This window comes from Enhydra lutris, unplaced genomic scaffold, assembly GCF_002288905.1.
Source record: "Enhydra lutris kenyoni isolate GAN:26980312 unplaced genomic scaffold, ASM228890v2 scaffoldscaffold85, whole genome shotgun sequence".
NCBI lineage: Eukaryota > Metazoa > Chordata > Mammalia > Carnivora > Mustelidae > Enhydra > Enhydra lutris.
Genome location: NW_019154169.1, coordinates 9,020,855 through 9,038,056, shown reverse-complemented (window position 1 = coordinate 9,038,056; position 17,202 = coordinate 9,020,855). Strand labels below are relative to the sequence as shown.

Here is a 17,202-nt window from a genome sequence, read left to right as displayed (position 1 = left end):
GCACCAAAAACAGGGCCAGGCAAGACAAAACCCTCAGTAAGTGTTTAATGGATGAGTAAATAACGTCCCCTTTGAAAAGGTCCCACCCCAATTAAAGGCCAACTGCAGTAACACTTCAGGGTTTCAACCCTGCTTCCTTCCTGCTAGGAGGTGCCATGTCATTTATTGAAAGAAAACAAAACAAAGCAAACACATTTCTTAATAAGTGCAGTTTGTTAAAATCCTGTTAAAACATATGGGTCAGCGGGGAGTAAAAATAATCAGAGGATCATTGTAGGAAAAAACCTTTAGGTCTGGCACCTGGAAGACCTCTGGAGAGGAGGCGGTGGGAGAAATTTCATGTTCTGAAGGGAAGGAGCCCCCCCCAACCTCCCCTTCTTCCCTCTCGCCCGCTTAATCCCACCAGAAACTACCAAGACGCCTGGAATAAAAGGTTTCAAGTTCAATAGTCACACTCTCTCCAAATACAAAAAGCAGTTACAATTCAACTCAACACAGAAGCTTGTGTGCAAGGTTACGGGAAACTGAGACATCGTATAAAAAGTTGGGTTAAAGATGATTCTGTGGTTCTGTTTTGTGTGTGTTTTGTTTTGAGGCTGTGGCTCTTCCTCCGTCACCTGAACTCAGCAAAGAAATGGTTATCCTGATGAAATATCAACAGCCACAGTAAAAACAGAGAAATTCTAAAAATTTAAAAAAAAGAAAGAAAAAAAAAAGCATAATTACCAAAAAATATCTGTCACTGCTTCCTCCCTCCGCATTTTGCTTTTTAAACTTATGGGTTTTTGTGTTGTTGTTTTTTTTTAAGTTTTTGATTTTTTTTTTTAAATCCTTAAAAGTAGACAGTAAAACAGCTCCTGGAAGAATGTACAACCAACTGCAAGAGGGTCTGGGAAGCTGAGGGGCTGGAGCAGGGCTGGGAGAGGTGGGCAAAAGGGGCCCTCCCTCAGCCACTGTAGCCTCACTGTATGACCAAGAGGCAGGGGAGAGGTCTTTAGTCAAAAAGGAGGCATGAAGGAGAAAGAAGAGGAAGAGGAGGAGGAAGAAGGTAAGGGGACAAACAGAAAATAAAAGATCATTGTTGCCTGTTTGAATCCAGAAAAAAATGCCCGGCCCTGTGTTGGGGAAGAAGCCCCTCAGAGCGGAGGCAATGGGCTGAAAGGAGGCAGCCCTGGGATGACCCGTCCCCCAGCACCACAGGACCCAGTGTGGGTAGATGAGGGGGCCGAGGTGGGCGCTGGTGGAGGAAGCCGGCAGGGGCCTCCAGAGCACACTGGCTACTGTGTGCTTGTGCCTCCCTGTGTGTTCCCGGAGTAGCTCCCGTAGTCGTAGTTCCCGTAGTACGGTGGCCACTGGCCCTGGTTCTGATAGTACTGGTTCCACTGCTGGGCATACTGGAGAGAGAAACCAAGAGCACCATGTTGTCCTTACCCAGACCCACATTTGGCTCCTGTCTCGAACCTACTCTCAACCCAGGGGAGAGATGAATGCACTGACAATAGCCAACACATGGGTCCCCTGGAGAGATCAAGGTCCCCTGGGAGGGTAAGTGACTGACCTGATGTCCCATAGGTGGGGAGTCAGGGACTGAAGCCCAGACCTCCTGGCTTGCCAACCTAATGTCCTTTCAGGTATAGGCAGATACCATATTCAAAACACTGAACAACAGGTGGGAGGGCCTAGCACCAGCCAAGGGGCATGGACACTGGCCATGGTGCTGAAGCAGGATTCAGAGGCCCCTGCTATGCCATTTGCTGGCTTCAGCGAGGAGAAGAGGCTCAAATACCAGCCGCTGAGCAGCCAGTGCAGAGCGTTCACTAAATGGAATGGCTACATCAGGTGGATGCCAGCCTGAGACCAGCCCATCTCTGTAGTATGAATAAAGAGGGACCCCAGTCTCAGAATACACATCCATGCGGGTCCCCTGGAAGTCTCTTTATGTGCACCCTCCCTCTGCTGCCCCACCCCGAGTCTGGCACCTACCTGCTGATACTGGTTGTAGCTGGGCTGAGGGTAGGTCTGTGCAGTGGGGGGCGGCGGTGGGGTGTAGGGAGCTGGGTTGTAGCCGCCATAGCTCCCATAGTTGTAGGCAGGCGGTGGTGGTGGTGGCGGTGGTGGGGCTGTGTAGCCCTGGCTGTAACCTCCTTGGTTGTAGGGTGGCTGGCTGTAACTCGGCTGGAAAGTTGGGGGAAAAACCAGGGTTCAGCTGGGATGGAGGAAGGGCCTTCATAAGCTGTGCACCACAAAGGAACTTCCCTGGGGGAGGTTGTTTGCGGGCTGAGGAAATGGGTCAGTTCTGTGACATGGTAGGACAGGGAAGGAGGCAGGGTTGTGTTTGTTCTGGACTCTACTCCCAGCTCTAAGATTCTGGGGGAGCAGGGCACACAGCCTCTCTTCAAATTCTACTGCTATTTTCCCTCCCATAAGATGAGAATTACAACAGAACTAGCCCTTCTGATTGCCCTGCATCTTTGGGAAGCTTGAGCACACAAGCCACCAGGCACTCCCTAAATGGTGGTTGTTCTGGGACGGTAGTTGTTTTGGGAAGGTCTGCTGAGAACAGTAGTAGCAATTTCCCAAGTGCTTCCACATGCAGACTGGATCATTAATCCCTCTAATGCCCCCATCAACCCTGTGAGGCAGGTTCCACTAGCCTCATTTTATAGAGCAGGAATCTGAAGCTCAGAGAGGTGAAATTAGTGGACCCAAGTCACACAGTAAAAAGTGGTGGAGCTAGGACTTGACCTCTGGTCTGTCTAGTTCCAGAGTCTTACCCACAAAGCTAAAATACCACCCATCCCTCATAGCAAACCTTGCAAATGAGTTCTACCAACAACTCCATAGTCTTTTATAAAGAAAACGAGGTGCAGAGAGGTGCCACTGTTTGTGCAAGGTTATAGAACCCAGACATTGTGGGGTTGGGGTTTGAATCTGTGCCTACCCATCCTGTTCTAGGAAACATTCTGGTTAGACCAGGACTGGGAGTCATTCATCTGTCTCTTGGCAACTGTCCCCAGTTCCTGGCATGTGGAAGGCACTCAGGAAACGGCTGTGGACTACTCTGGCTAACAGCGCCTGTGCATTCCAGAGCCCAAGCACCGGCTTTTGAAGAACTGGAACTGAGCCAGGAGCTGCTCCAGAGTGAAGCTCTCAGGACATGGGGCAAGACCTCCCAAGCTCAGGGCGTGGCTCCTTACGCTGCCAGTCTAGGCAAAAGGAACTCCAATCAGGTGCTTTCTTGGGGATTCAGGAGAGCCCAGCGACAGCGACTTAAGCAATAAACACACAAACACATGACTGTGAGGGGATGGGAGAACAGGTAGGTTCCCGATTTATCTGGGTCTGAAAGGAACACCTAAGGTCCACTGCAGTCAAAAGCACTGCCAGGAAGAAGGGCAGGGTTGGAGGAAAGAGTAGAGAGGTGTGGCCAGGATGCCCACTGCCCATTCCCCCCGGCCCACCTCCTCTGGCCTGTGGACGCACACGAGCCTTCTCTCACCTGTGGAGGGCTGTAGCTGCTGACAGTGGGGGTGCTGGTATTGGCGCTTGAGCCGGGGATGTTGCTATTCTTGCTGTAGCTGCTGGCCCCCGGAGGGTTCCGAGCAGGGCTATAGCTGGGTGGTGGTGGCGGCTGCTGGGGCGGGGGCTGTGGCGGCGGCGGCTGCTGAGGTGGCGGCTGCTGCTGGGGAGCCCGGTTGTAGCTGCCTCGGTTGTTGGAGTTGTTGTTATCCCGGCTGTTGCTACCCCAGCGGTTCTGGTTGTAGCCACCACCTCCGCTGCGGTTGAAGCCTGCACCGGAGAAGCCAGGGGAGAGGCCCTGTCACTCTGAACTGGCGACTCTCAGGAGCGGGGCTCTACTCTGGGTCTCCCCAGATCCCCAGGCACGTCCCCTGTGCGGCCCTGATAACTCAGTCATCATTGTCTGCTGACAGGCTTGTCCTGCCCACGGGACTGTGAGCTTGGGACCAGGGCTGCTTGGTTCCTACTGTGTCCCCAGCATCCCAACAGCTGCTGCACAAATTGGAAGAGGTGGTTAGGAAGAGGGCAGAACAGTCCTCCTCACGCTTGGTCAAACGGGTCAGTCCCCCCTGAGCCCTTGAGCAGCTATGGCTGGGCCCAGAACCCTGCCCCCTGACAACTCCCACTGGTCTCTGGACCTCAGCCTAGACACTGGTGTCTCGGGAGGCCTTTCCTTTAGTCTGCTCCCTCCCAGCCTGGATCAGGTGTCACCAAGCTCACGCTAACCCAGGGCTTTGCCACTCAGCCCAGAAGCCTTCTGGACAGCCACTACTGTCTGATGTGTCTGTCTGGGTCATGGCTGTGTCCCCAGAACCATCCAGCTCAACACTGAAACTAAGTGAGGCGTGCTAGCTAAATCATGATCATACACTTTGCTTCAGAAACGGCAGAACTTAATAACAGGCCACTTGGTGCTAACTCTAGCTCTGGATTCAGTCAGGCAAATCTTGGGCAAATTAACTTCTCTCAGCCCACTTCTCTACTTGTTTTTTTTTTTCAAAGATTTTATTTAGTTATTTATTTGACAGAGATCACAAGTAGGCAGAGAGGCAGGCAGAGAGAGAGGAGGAAGCAGGCTCCCCGCTGAGCAGAGAGCCCGATGTGGGGCTCGATCCCAGGACCCCAGGATCATGACCTGAGCCAAAGGCAGAGGCTTTAACCCACTGAGACACCCAGGCACCCCCTCTACTTGTTTTAATACCAAACACCAAAAACAGTTCTAACATTTGTCTTGTGCTAGGTCCTGAGCTGGAAACTAAGATGGCAGTAAACTCATTCTGGCCACTCTTAAGCAGCTTACGGTCAGATGGCAGAGAAGATTTGCAAAAATGACACTAGAATGAGCTGCAAAGGGGCATGGGCTTCAGGAGCAATGCCCAGGGGAAGCAGGACAGTGGGGGAGTTCCCCTGAGGGCCTACGATTTGACTCACCACAGTTCTCCGCCAGAACTCAGCCCACAGCCCACAGTCCACAGCGGGTGCTAAGCAAATTCACCTGCTGACACAACGCCCAACCCTAGGTCACAAAGCCCAACCCTGCCCCGGGAGCCAAGAGCCGAGAGAGCGCTGTTTGAGATGTCTCACCTCCTCGGTAGTTGCCTCCTCCACCGCTGCCGCCCCCTCGGTTCTGGAAGCCTCCTCGGTTGCCCCCTGGTGGGCCTCTGTTGTCATAGCGCTGGAAGCCACCACCACCTCCGCGGCCCCGGAAGCCACCACCACCTCGGTTGTCAAAGCGCTTTTCAGGGGGTGGCCCGGCCTTGCGACCTTCCTCGTTGTACTGCCTCACCAGCTTGTCAGCCTCTTCCCGCTGCAGCTCAACGAACAGCACCTCGTCCAGGAAGTCCCCGACATCCGGCAATGTGAAGTTGGCTGGGAAGAAGGCAGGGCCCCAGAGAGAACAGGGAGAAGTCAGTACCTACCCCTGTCTGGTTCCAACACCCCCGGGACACTGGCGTGCCAGAAGGGAGATGGCAGAGGGGATGAGTAGTAAGTGACAGAAGTGAGAAAGGGTCTCAACCTAACAGTGTTCAGGGTTAACAAAGACTCTCCTGTCTCTCTTCTGAGGAAATGACCTAAGCGCCACCAAATATAAATATTCCCTCCAGCCTCCCCAGGGAGTGGGCCAGGCAGGTGGAATCAGCATCCTTGCTTCTACAGAGCAGCAGACGGAAGCCAGCTCAGTACTGCACCGGTGGGTACCAGAGGCAGCGCCTGTCGGGTCTTTCAGTGTCTGCTCCCACATATCCTCTCCCTCATCCTGGCCCAGCCCCACTGAGTCTGAAACCCATGCCCTGAGAGATTTCTGGCAGCTCTTCCATTCACAGCTGCACCAGACAGGAGGTAGGAAAGAATGGACAAGATCAATAAAGGAATAAGCCAGGAACTGGGGAAGCGACTGTGGAAGGTGCTTTCCTCCAGAGGACCGCGCTGTGCTATCCCCCTGGGAACCGCTCATCTCCTACCTTTCATTTCAAGGACCGCGTGATCTGGGACATCCTTCCCCTCCTCATCGGTTCGCTTTATTGTCCGGTCTTTTAGGTCTTCATCAGTGGGACAAATTACAATGGCTTTGCGCTGGAAGCCTTCAAACGGTCTCATTTTTCGTCTCTGGGCTGACCCATAAACATTTGTCTAGGGTAGGTAACAGAAGAGGCAAGAAATGGTACATTACAAATTGGTTTTTTTCCTCTGTCAGGCATTATGTAGGCCAGGAACAGAAAAGTATGCTAGTTCTCCAAAGCAAAGAAACTCAGAAAACGACTCTTTCTGTGCTTTTAAGATTCTTGAGCCCATCCTCAGAAAACTGACTTGGGAAAGCGGCTGCTGACATTCACAGGACAAGGGGTTCCCTGCGGTTGCACTTTAAACTCCTATTTGTTAGTGGTATGCCACCTTACACTCTCCACCCAATTCTAAAAGTAACACAGGCTCATGGTAAACACTTTATAGAGTACAAGGCAGAGTAAGAATGTAGAGTAAGAATCCCTTCATCCACTTCCTGCCAGTCCTCCTTCCCCAAAATGACTTGTACTGAATTTATGTATTTCTAAAAAGATCTGTGTAATTTTTTTTTTCTTTTTTAAAGCACTTACTTTGAGACATGATGGGAAAGTCTTAGAGGTACACATGGAAAGTGTTCATGTTAAAATATGGAATGCTTCATGAATCCATGGGTCAACTTCACGCAGGGGCCACGCTAATCTTCTCTGTATCATTCCTATTTTAGTGTGTGTGTTGCTGAAGCCAGCACAGATCTGTGTGATTTTTAACACAACTGAAGGGGTGCCCAGGTGGCTCAGACAGTTGTGTCTGCCTTTGGCTTAGGTCATAGTCCCAGGGTCCTGGGATGGAGCCCCGCATCGGGCTCTGCTCAGCAGGGAGTCTGCTTCTCCCTCTCCCTCTGCCCCTACCTGCCCTCTCCTGCTTGCATTCTCTCTCTCAAATAAATAAAATCTTTAAAAAACAACAACAAACAAAAAATAACACAAGTGGAATCAGGCTACATACTATCCTGAAGGCTTTGTTTTTTTTTTAAGATTTTATTTATTTACTTGACAGACACAGACCACAAGTAGGCAGAGAGGCAGGCAGAGAGGAGGGGAAGCAGGCTCCCTGCTAAGCAGAGAGCCCAACGCGGGCCTCGATCCCAGGAGCCCGGGATCATGACCCAAGTCAAAGGCAGAGGCTTTAACCCACTGAGCCACCCAGGCACCCTCTGAAGGCTTTTTCACTTAATGTTTCTCTAATTAACGTTGCCAGTGTTCTCTTTTAATGGCTACATGTTTACAGAATGGTTGCCATAACTAACTGGCCCTTCCTGACACTTGTGTGGACTCTTGTCATCAACACTGTGGTTCCTTTATTCACTCAGTCCTTCTCTAAAGCATCAGCCTCACCACAGGCTTTTAACCCGGAGCTGGGCAAGGCAAAAGCCTGTGCATTTCGTAAGTTAAGTTTTGCTGCTAACATTTCCCTTCCTCTTGGTGATGTGCAGGTGTGTGCTGGGCTGGTGGCAGCACAAAGCGGCGCTCTAGAACACACAGGACCAAGAGCAGCAGCTGTCAACAGCTTCCATTTACGGAGTACCTCCTATATGCCGGGCCCTCTGAAACGGGGGCCCAGACCCGCGGGACCCCACAATCAGCCTATACACCCAAATCACCTGGATGCTACTGATAAAGAGAGCAGCCCTAATGCCACTCGGAATTCCCAAACCCGTCTCTGGAGGTGGGACCCAGCCATCTGTATGGGTATCCGACCTATTTAAACTTAGGCACTCAACACTACTGGAGTGATGAGGAATATCTGCCTTTGAACAACTCTGAGAGGCTCTGATGGACTGAGGGAGAAGCCTGAGCGGGGAACAGCCCATAAAGGGGCGTGCACACGAGAATATACCACATGTTGAAGCAACGGCCTGGCAGGGTGCAAAAGCCCTGGGTCAAGTCCTAGTGTGGCCGTTAAATCACTCTGGCCAGTCCTTATAGTTGCTTCACTTGGCAAACAGAGATGAAGAGCCTCCCTGCCAGGGTTGGTGAGGAAGGAGTGGAAAAGGATGCAGAGCAACAGTCCCCACGCGAGGATGTCCTTGAGCAGGCGTTCTGAGGCGGCCTCCAGCACAGGAGCCGTCCTGACGCAGGCAGTGCGTGCGTGTGTGCGTGCGTGTGTGTGTGTGTAGGGGTTGCTTGGCACACCCCAGCTCTAATCTGACTTGCTCAGGTCCCACCCATGTGGCCCTGGGTGAACAGTGCCACTCAGCCTACTTGTCCGTAAAATCAACGTACTGTGCATTTAATGAGTCTCAAGCCCTTAAAAGGGAGAACAGCATGAATGTCAGACGCTCACCATTAAGACAGCAGGAGTTCATGTGTGTAAAAGCCCTTGGTTAGCCCAGGGCCTGGCTCACAGCCAGCAGTCAACAACTGGGAGCCACTGTCATTATGGCCGTTACCAGGGAGGGACGTGTGCCATGGTTAGCCTCACTGTAAAGCAGATGTGAAGAAATCCACACCTGGGGAAGACCAAGCTATAGCGAGTTCCCATCAGCAAGGGACGGGGGTGCCTGGGTGGCTCTGTTGGTTAAACGTCTGACTCTTGGTTTTGGCTGAGGTCGTGATCTCAGGGTTTTAAGATTTATCCCCGAGTCAGGCTCTGTGCTCAGCCTGGAGTCCATCTGAGAGTCTCTCTCTCCCTCTCACTCCTCCTGCTCACACTCTAAACAAATAAATAAATAAATAAAATCTTCAAAAAAAAAGGAAGAAGGAGGCAGGGACAATGAGACAGGGTAGAGCGAATACGGGCTCTGGGGAGGAAGCTTGGGCTGAAATCCCAGTGGTGCCTTCTACTACTTGTGAGACTGCAGACTAGTCACCTAATTAGCCCACGTCTCAAATTTCTTCATCTGAAAGACAAGGATCGGATTACCCACTTTCTGGCTCTGGTGAGGATTTGCAGATGTGAAAATGTCTGGCATGTGGCAGGGAGGAGGCAGGGAAAGTTCCAAGTCAACATGCACAGGGTGGATCTGAAAATAGGGCCAACAGGACTGACACTGTCCCAGGAGAGACTTCCCAATGGAAAGGATAAAGGAAAGTTAAATTCGAAGAAAAGACAAGTCACAAGAGATCCTCTTCCAAAACACGGAACAGGAAACTGGGCTGTGGGTCAGCCAGAGGCCAGGGACCCCAGTGCACATCTGCTGGAAGATCTGGGTGGTGGGTGCAGCTGTTCTCTAAACCAATCAGACCCCTGGTTCTGACACACACCAGGTGGGGATGTTCCTTCCCTGTTCCCCGGGGAAAATGTCCCATCCTCCACGGACAGGGAGGAGGACCGTGTATGCTGCAAGCACACATCCATGCCATGAGGACTGGCCCAATAGAGAGGCCTTGGACTACAAATGGTTAAGAGGCACATCAGGTTACGGAGGAAAAGTCCCTCTCCCCACTGCTCTTCCTGGACTCATTCCTGAAAGCAAAGCAGAAGGTGGCATCTGATCATAGCAAGATAAAATTTGGCCTCCTCTCGCTAAATAATGAGGTTTTCTCCTGGCACAAAAGCCAGAGTGACTGTGGCCCTAAACCAGTCTGTGGACAGCCCATTCCATGGTTCTCGCCTGGAAGAAGTGATCCTATTTTCACTACCTTGAACCCCAAGGACAGGGAGAAACACCTCCTGGAGGCTTTCCAAGGGGCAGACCTGCCTTGTCAAGGTACAGAGGAGGGGGCAGACAGAAGCAATGCTTTCAAGAATGCTAGTCCCTGCAGCTTCATGGGGTGGAGGGAGACGGGGCAGAGCAGCCTGGGCTCCAATAATAGGCAGCCACTGTCCCGGGAAGTGGCTAGACTCTGAGGGATGGCTCCTCAGACACTCTGGAATGGACGTGCTGAGAACACACTGGCGAGTGTTTTTAAGACTGCCTTTCCCTCCCCTTATTCCTGGGCTGGGGAAAAGGAAGAAGAGTGTCTGAACCCGGCCAGCAGAAATGCAAATGCTTGGTTTTCCTGGAGAAAAGGGAGTTTGCTGCTCGAGGCTGTTGCTACAGCAAACACAGTGAGGTCAGAGCCCTTAGGTCGGCCCAGCACTGCTCTGGTCACTGGGGGCTGCTGGCAGCTGTTGCTAGGAGGCCAGCACAACAGCTAGGTCAGCTTTTCCAGCTGTGTGGGATCCCTCTGCACTGCTCCTGCTTCTCCCAGTCCCACCCTGCTTGAAGATGCTGACTCTAAGAAGGTCGGGGGTTGTCTGTTTTCCTTGGCTTCCTGGCTATCCCCAATCCCTAGCACTGTGCACCAAAGGACAGGAGTTAGGTTTCTCCGAGAAGCTATGTGAGTAGTTCTGGTGTGTGATGGTCCGCGGGACTGAGGGAGAAAAACAGTAGGCTGCTCCCAGCCTGAATTCTCTGAGAGTCCCACTGTCCCCTGCCCAGAGCTCAACAGGGTCAAGCTGGTGGGGAGAGAAACCTGGCTGGACCCCAGAGGAGCACATTTAAAGCCAGTGACAAAAGAGCTCACTCTGGACGAGGAGCGAGGTAAACCCAGTGGAAGGAACCACACATGCAGCAAGAGAACTAGCTGGAGTGTTAACAGCGGGACAGGCCGAGGCTCTGGGGGTGGGGAAGGTGGAGAAGAGAAACACCTCCCCCTCCACCGCCTGCCAACAAGAGGCAGTTTACTCTGTGCCTCTACTCTTGGCTCTAGGTTTCTGTCTCATGCAAAGGCATGGCACTCGTCAACAGGGACCCAAAGCAGGACAACCACCACACTTTCTGCAGACTGAGGCGGGGCTGGCAACACTGTCACATCCAGCCCTGCTTCCCATTACTGCCTGGCTTGCTCTGGGCTGTTAGAGCCCAAAGGGGAACTCCTAGCCTGCAGTCCTGACTCTGGGGGTGGTTTGGGGCCCTCACAGAGGGCCCTGCAGAGGCCTTCTCAAAGTCTCCAGGACAGCTCCTGCTCCTGTCCTGTCTCGAAGCCTATAGTAGGCCAGGGGCAGGCCAGGCAGCACCTCATTCCAGAGGCTTTCCACGGATAAGCAAGAATCCCAAAGAGCACTTGAAGTGATGCAACCTCTGTTCCCCTTTCTCTTCAGCCTTTCACCAGCCAGGCGAAGTGAGCCCTGTCCCTCCCTGATGAAAACATGACCACGGTTCACCACCACCCTCAGGACAAAGTCTCAATTCCTTTTATCATCGTCCATGTCCTGGCCAGGCACCTCACCTCCAGAAAGCTTTCCTAATTTTCCACCTCGGCCCCCACCATTCTTGGCTGTGACTTTCTGGGAAGTCAGCAGAGGCCTGTTCTACCAGTAAAGCAACTGCAAACTTCAAATAGGTTCCTTTCTCAGATGAGGCTTCCGCTTCCCCTCTGGTCCACTTTGCTCCTTGCCTTCCTCAGATGTCCCATAGCTGTTAACACCCTCATGATCTCAAGAGGACTCAAGTCATCACGAAATGTAGTCCAGGTCCCTACACACCTAAGAGCTTGTGCTCAATGAGACACATCCTGGGAGAGGGGCCGGGATCCTAGATGAAGGCAGAATCCTGGCTCATACAGCCTCTTTTTCCTTCCCACTCAAAGATGAGCATTTCTGAGGCCAGCCTACACAGGAGAGCCAAATGCAGGGAGGTCTGACCACTCAGGAAAAATCAGAGGAAAAAGGGAGCATAGAGACCTGAGCTGAGACCCTGGGACAGCAGGATCTTTGCCTGACGCACTGTCTCTGCTTTGGGAGTTCTATCTAGCTCAGGAGACAGCTATGTATCAACTTACCCCTTATCACCATTGAAGCTGGTGGAGTGGAAAGTGCCCGCATCTGGCCAGGGGTCTGCTCTGAATCTTATATCCTACCTCCAGTCTTTTCTGGAACCCACTTTTGGGGCTTAACACAAAAGAGGTCAACCACTGGCCTTAGACCTCATCTTGGGCCTGAATAACCTAAAGCTTCAGGCTCCAAGTCAATCCACCAATCTGTGGTTAATCCGAGAACGCTCCTCCCCCTCCTTCAGAGTTTAAGTTATTTGCCTCCCTGTTGGCTTGGGTCACTGGGCCTGTCAAGCAGTTCCTCCACCAGGAGACCAGCAGCCCTAAAGAGCACAGGTGCACCTAGTATAGCCCTGGACCCTGTCCCCGAATAAGCCAGCACAAGCTGAGAAGGCCAACAAGTGAGTCTTCACAGAGCTCAGCTGTTCTGTGCCTGGCTCACAGGCTGGGGGCCTGACTTCTAGGGATAGCCCCCTCACAGATGCTGAACACAGATGTTAAGGACTTCTATCCCTAGGACTATAATCCTTCTCCACCAGGCCACATATTTGAAATGGGTTTCACAGATCATTTAACCAGCAAACTGGGGGCAGAGAAGGCAGGTATCTAAGTATCTAAGTTATCTAAGTGTCTACGTATCTAAGGTATCTTGGTATCTGAGCAAGGAAACCTCAGGGTGTGAAATCACTACTGCTCTCTACTTTTCAGGACCCAGAGTCCCACTGAGACCAAGTCGGACTCTAATTTCAAAATGCCCTGACAAGAATGGGGCAAAGTGAAGCTTATTTAAAAGACAAAGTCTTTGGGATGCCTGGCTGGCTCAGTTGGTAGAGCACGCGATTCTCGATCATGGGGTTAGAAGTTTGAGCCCCACATTGGATACAGAGATTAATAATATAATCTTTATTTTTTTTTAAGGTTTTATTTATTGGAGAGAGAGAGAGAAAGCACGCATGCACACACACATAAGCAGGAGGCACAGTGGGAGAGGGAGAAAGAAGCAGGCTCCCACCTGAGCAGGAAACCTGATAAGGAACTTGATCCCAGAACCCTGGGATCATGACCTAAGCTAAAGGCAGATGCTTAATTGACTGAGCCACCCAGGTGCCCCAAGAATAGAATCTTAAAAAAAAAAAAAAAAAAAAAATTTTTTTTTTAAAGGTTTTTTGAAGGGGGAGGTTGGCTATATGCATCATGAATGAGGCTGTGCTGCAGCAATAACCCTGGGTGGCTCTTAGACTATCTTGTGCTCAACTGTGGGTTTTTTTTTTTTTTTTTTTAATTAGTTCGTGTGTTTTTTTTTTTTTTTTTTTGTAAGAGTTTATTTATTTATTTGACAGAGAGCGATCACAAGCAGGCAGAGAGAGAGGGGAAAGCAGGCTCCCCGCTGAGCAGAGAGCCCGATGTGGGGCTCGATCCCAGGACCCCGAGATCATGACCTGAGCCGAAGGCACAGGCTTTATCCACTGAGCCACCCAGGCGCCCCTCAGTGAGTTATCTTTATCAAAGTTTAGTATTATGAGATCATGTCCTGTGTTCTTTACAAATTTGAGTCTTCAGGGCTCAATCCTATGACTGCCCCATTGCTCACAGGATGAAAATACACCTTTTCAGGTCCACCAGCCCATCTAATATCTCCGCCATCACGTAAGGATGCCAAAAGCAGGGCGCAGCCTTGGCCAATGTTTAGTTTTTGTAGCATGCTGTTTCATCAACAGGCCACACATTTCCACTCTCAACACTTAACTGCTTGGCAAGATCCTTTAATTTGTCCATCATAAAACTATCACCAGCTAATAGCTTTTTTTCTTTTTGTCTTTAAGGACTTCTTCTTGGGGCACCTGGGTGGCTCAGTTCGTTAAGCGTTCGACTTGACATCAGTTCAGTTCATGATCTCAGAGTCATGAGATCAATCCCCACATTGCATTGTGCTTGGCACCCGGAGTGGAGTCGGCTTCTCTCTCTCTTCCTCCCTCCACCCCTCCCCCAACTTGTGTGCCTCCTCTCTTAAATTTTAAAATCTTTTTTTTTTTAAGATTTTATTTATTTATTTGACAGACAGAGATCACAAGCAGGCAGAGAGGCAGGCAGAGAGAGAGGAGGAAGCAGGCTCCCCGCTGAGCAGAGAGCCCGATGCGGGGCTCGATCCCAGGACCCTGAGATCATGACCTGAGCTGAAGGCAGTGGCTTAACCCACTGAGCCACCCAGGCGCCCCTTAAATTTTAAATTTTTAATCTTAAATTTTTTAAATCTTTAAATTTTAAATCTTAAAAATGATTTAAAAAAAAATCATTAAGAAAGGAAAGAACTAGGGGCGCCTGGATGGCTCAGTTGTTAGGCATCTGCCTTCGCCTCGGGTCATGATCCCAGCCAGAGCCCTGGGATCGAGCCCCGTGTCGGGTTCCCTGCTCGGCAGGAGGCCTTCTTCTCCCTTTCCCACTCCCCGTTTGTGTTCCGTCTCTCGCGGTCTCTGTCAAATAAATAAATAAAATCTTAAAAAAAAAAAAAAAAAGAACTAGTGTCTTATTATGCACTCTTTTAAATGTTGACTATGAGGCCTCATTTGTTCCACTATAAACAGCAGCTTACTGGTTTATTATGAAAAGGATGTAACTCAGGAACAGCCACATGGAAAAGCAGCTTCGGGCAACACACAGAAGGGGCACAGAGATCCCGTGCTCTCCGAGCACACCACTCTTCCCCAATCTCCACTGTCCACCAGTCTGGGAGCTCCTGCTCAATTGTTGTTTTTTTTTTAAGATTTTATTTATTTATTTGCCAGAGAGAGAGAGAGAGAGAGAGAGAGCGAGCGAGCACAGGCAGGCAGAGTGGCAGCAGAGACAGGCAGAGTGGCAGCAGAGGCAGAGGGAGAAGCAGGCTCCCTGCTAAGCAAGGAGCCCGATGTGGGACTCGATCCCAGGACGCCGGGATCATGACCTGAGCCAAAGGCAGCCACCTAACCAACTGAGCCACCCAGGCGTCCCTCAATTGTTTTGTATAAGATGCTCACTCCTATGTGAAGCCAACTTGGTTCCCTGGTTTCCAACCACCTTTGTGACAAGCCCGCCACCACCACCAGCTCTGCCCTCACGGAACTCTGAACTCAAGGGAGCCATGGGCTACGCACACGGAAGACACGCTGATAAGGCTTCCAGGACGGGGTGCCACAGCTCACACATCTGCACTCAGATTTTTAAGAGAGCACAAGGGCAAGGCTAAGGGGAGCAGAGACTTATTCATAGATTCCCCCATTATGGGGTAGCTACATGAGAAATCTTTCGGGGCAATGTCCAGAATGATGTCTCACAGGCGGTAAACATGAGGAACTTGCTACTCTGGGACAGGAATCCATCCTTAACCATGTTTGGGTCACTCATCCTTTTGAGAATACTGAAAACCACGGATGATCTTCCTATCCTAACTCAAAACTGTCCAGTGGTTTGGTTTTTTTTTTTTTTTTAAAGGACGTATCTGTGCCTGCATACAAAATTCTGGTTAATTTCAAAGGTTCTCAGATCACCTGATGCTAACAGCCTTCCTCTTAACTGGTAGACAATATGTGACTTAGATACGTACCGGAGAGTCATAAAAACATGCTAACAGAAGCTGGAACGTACCTGTTTCGTAGAGTAATTAACAACAATCTCCAGCTACGATATGCCAGACCGTGTGTTATGAGGGCACCATGACGATCTCCCTCTTACAGACCAAGAGACTGAGATTTGGAGGATGAGGTCAGCTGCCCACAGGCATGCAGCTAGGAAGTGGCAGAGCTCGGACTCAAGCCCAGGTTTGTCCAGCTCAAAAATCCATGTCCCTCCCATCTCACTAAATGGCTCTCACCTGATGATGTTCTTTTGGGCTGCTGAGAGCCTGAGTTACATCTGGATCATGGCCCCAGACCCCACCCACTGACTGGACTCAAAAGAACTATGCCAAGAGTCTGGGACCATGTCATCATGTATATGGCTGACCATACATGATGATCAGCACTGCAGTCCAAGTATTCTGGGGAAAAAAATAAAAGTACCAGGCACCCAACAGGCCCCTTTCCTTTCCTGGGGCATGATGGTCACCAGCAAGTACCTGATCTAGGATATAGTTGCGTTTCTTGCGGGCGGCGATCTGGATGAGGCGGTTGAGGCACTGGGTGGCCTGCTGGATGAGGACATCCCAGCGGCCGGCGTAGTTTCGCTGCCGGCGTAGGCCCATCACCTGTAGGCAGAGGGTGGTGAAGGGGTGGGTGGTCCTGGCTGCAGGGCAGCACTGGAGTGGGGGGAAGGGGTATATATGTAGAGACCAGGGGCCATCCTTACCCGCATTTTATCCATGATGGCATTGGTACCCAGAATGTTGTACTTCTTGGAGGGGTTGGAGGCCGCGTGTCTGACGGCCCACGTGGTCTTCCCAGCAGCAGGCAGGCCCACCATCATCAAAATCTACAAGAATGGGACAAAGAGGGACACTGAAGCAGTAGCAGTGGGTGGCATGGAGGCCTGGCGCCACCCTCACTCACTGGTGACCTCAAGGGTAACCCAACCTCATGGCTGCCTCTGGAAAACAGCAGCAGTAACTGCGTCTACACAGTGCTGTTGTTGGGAGTCAAAGACATGAGGGCTGTCAGACTCTTACAGATGGCCTTGCACGGGCCGAGCACAAAATCAAGTGCTGTTCTTGTGAATATTTACACTTTGGTTCAGGCAGGATTAAGCGCCTTCTGACAGGGAAAGCCCCGGACAGGGTCACGCACTGAGAATGGTGCATGTAGCGGCCAGGAGAAGCGGTACAACCCTCCTGGAGGCCGAAAAGGGGACAGTCTATATGCAAGAGGATAAGCATGGTATTTTAGTACATTCAGAATCTGGCAAACATGAGATACAACCTAAATACCCACCAAGAGGGGAGCAGTTCGTTTGTCAGGCCATTAAAAATGGGTTTAAAAAGAGGGTTTCATGTAGTTGGCTAAAGCTCACAAAATAATGTTGAGTGAAAAGGGCAGATATCAAAATGCTTATACCTTATCATCTCAAATTATAAGTGTGTGTGTACAAAACAGGCACCCAGCACAGTAAAAAGGATAGACAGCCTAAGCTCGAAAACTTTATTGGTGAACTTACTTGCAGATAGTGGAATTATGAGAAATTAACTTCAGTGTTTAGTTTTTTAGGAATAAGCATAAAAATCACTTTTGTATCTGAAAAACCATCATTTTGAGAGCAAAGATCTCTGGTAGAGCTTCTGCAGCCAAATCACCCCCAAGATCTGTCATTTTTGTTCATCAGACGGTCTTGGCCTCCCTGAAGGAGCCATGTGGAAGAAGCCACATGACACTTTCTTTGGGAACCTTCCCAAGACTTAGGTCTTTCACCTCAGCCTCTCCCTCCTCCGCGCAAGGCACACCATGGCTCCCCTCTCCTCTCTCTC

General features: G+C 50.8%; 1 protein-coding gene across 4 annotated transcripts in view; it reads right to left on the bottom strand.

Moving 5' to 3' along the window:
• Positions 1 to 114: 114 nt before the first annotated feature.
• Positions 115 to 17,202, bottom strand: part of LOC111161527 (heterogeneous nuclear ribonucleoprotein U like 1) — a 35,829-nt gene continuing 18,741 nt past the window's right edge. For all 4 annotated transcript variants that reach the window (XM_022525253.1, XM_022525250.1, XM_022525251.1 and 1 more), the window contains exons 9-15: positions 16,095 to 16,217; positions 15,865 to 15,993; positions 5,982 to 6,150; positions 5,104 to 5,388; positions 3,500 to 3,789; positions 1,984 to 2,175; positions 115 to 1,394 (exon numbers count right to left, since the gene is read on the bottom strand). In XM_022525253.1, the coding sequence (XP_022380961.1) occupies positions 1,278 to 1,394; positions 1,984 to 2,175; positions 3,500 to 3,789; positions 5,104 to 5,388; positions 5,982 to 6,150; positions 15,865 to 15,993; positions 16,095 to 16,217 (1,305 nt within the window). In that variant the 3' untranslated portion in view covers positions 115 to 1,277. The remainder of the gene's footprint in view (positions 1,395 to 1,983; positions 2,176 to 3,499; positions 3,790 to 5,103; positions 5,389 to 5,981; positions 6,151 to 15,864; positions 15,994 to 16,094; positions 16,218 to 17,202) is intronic.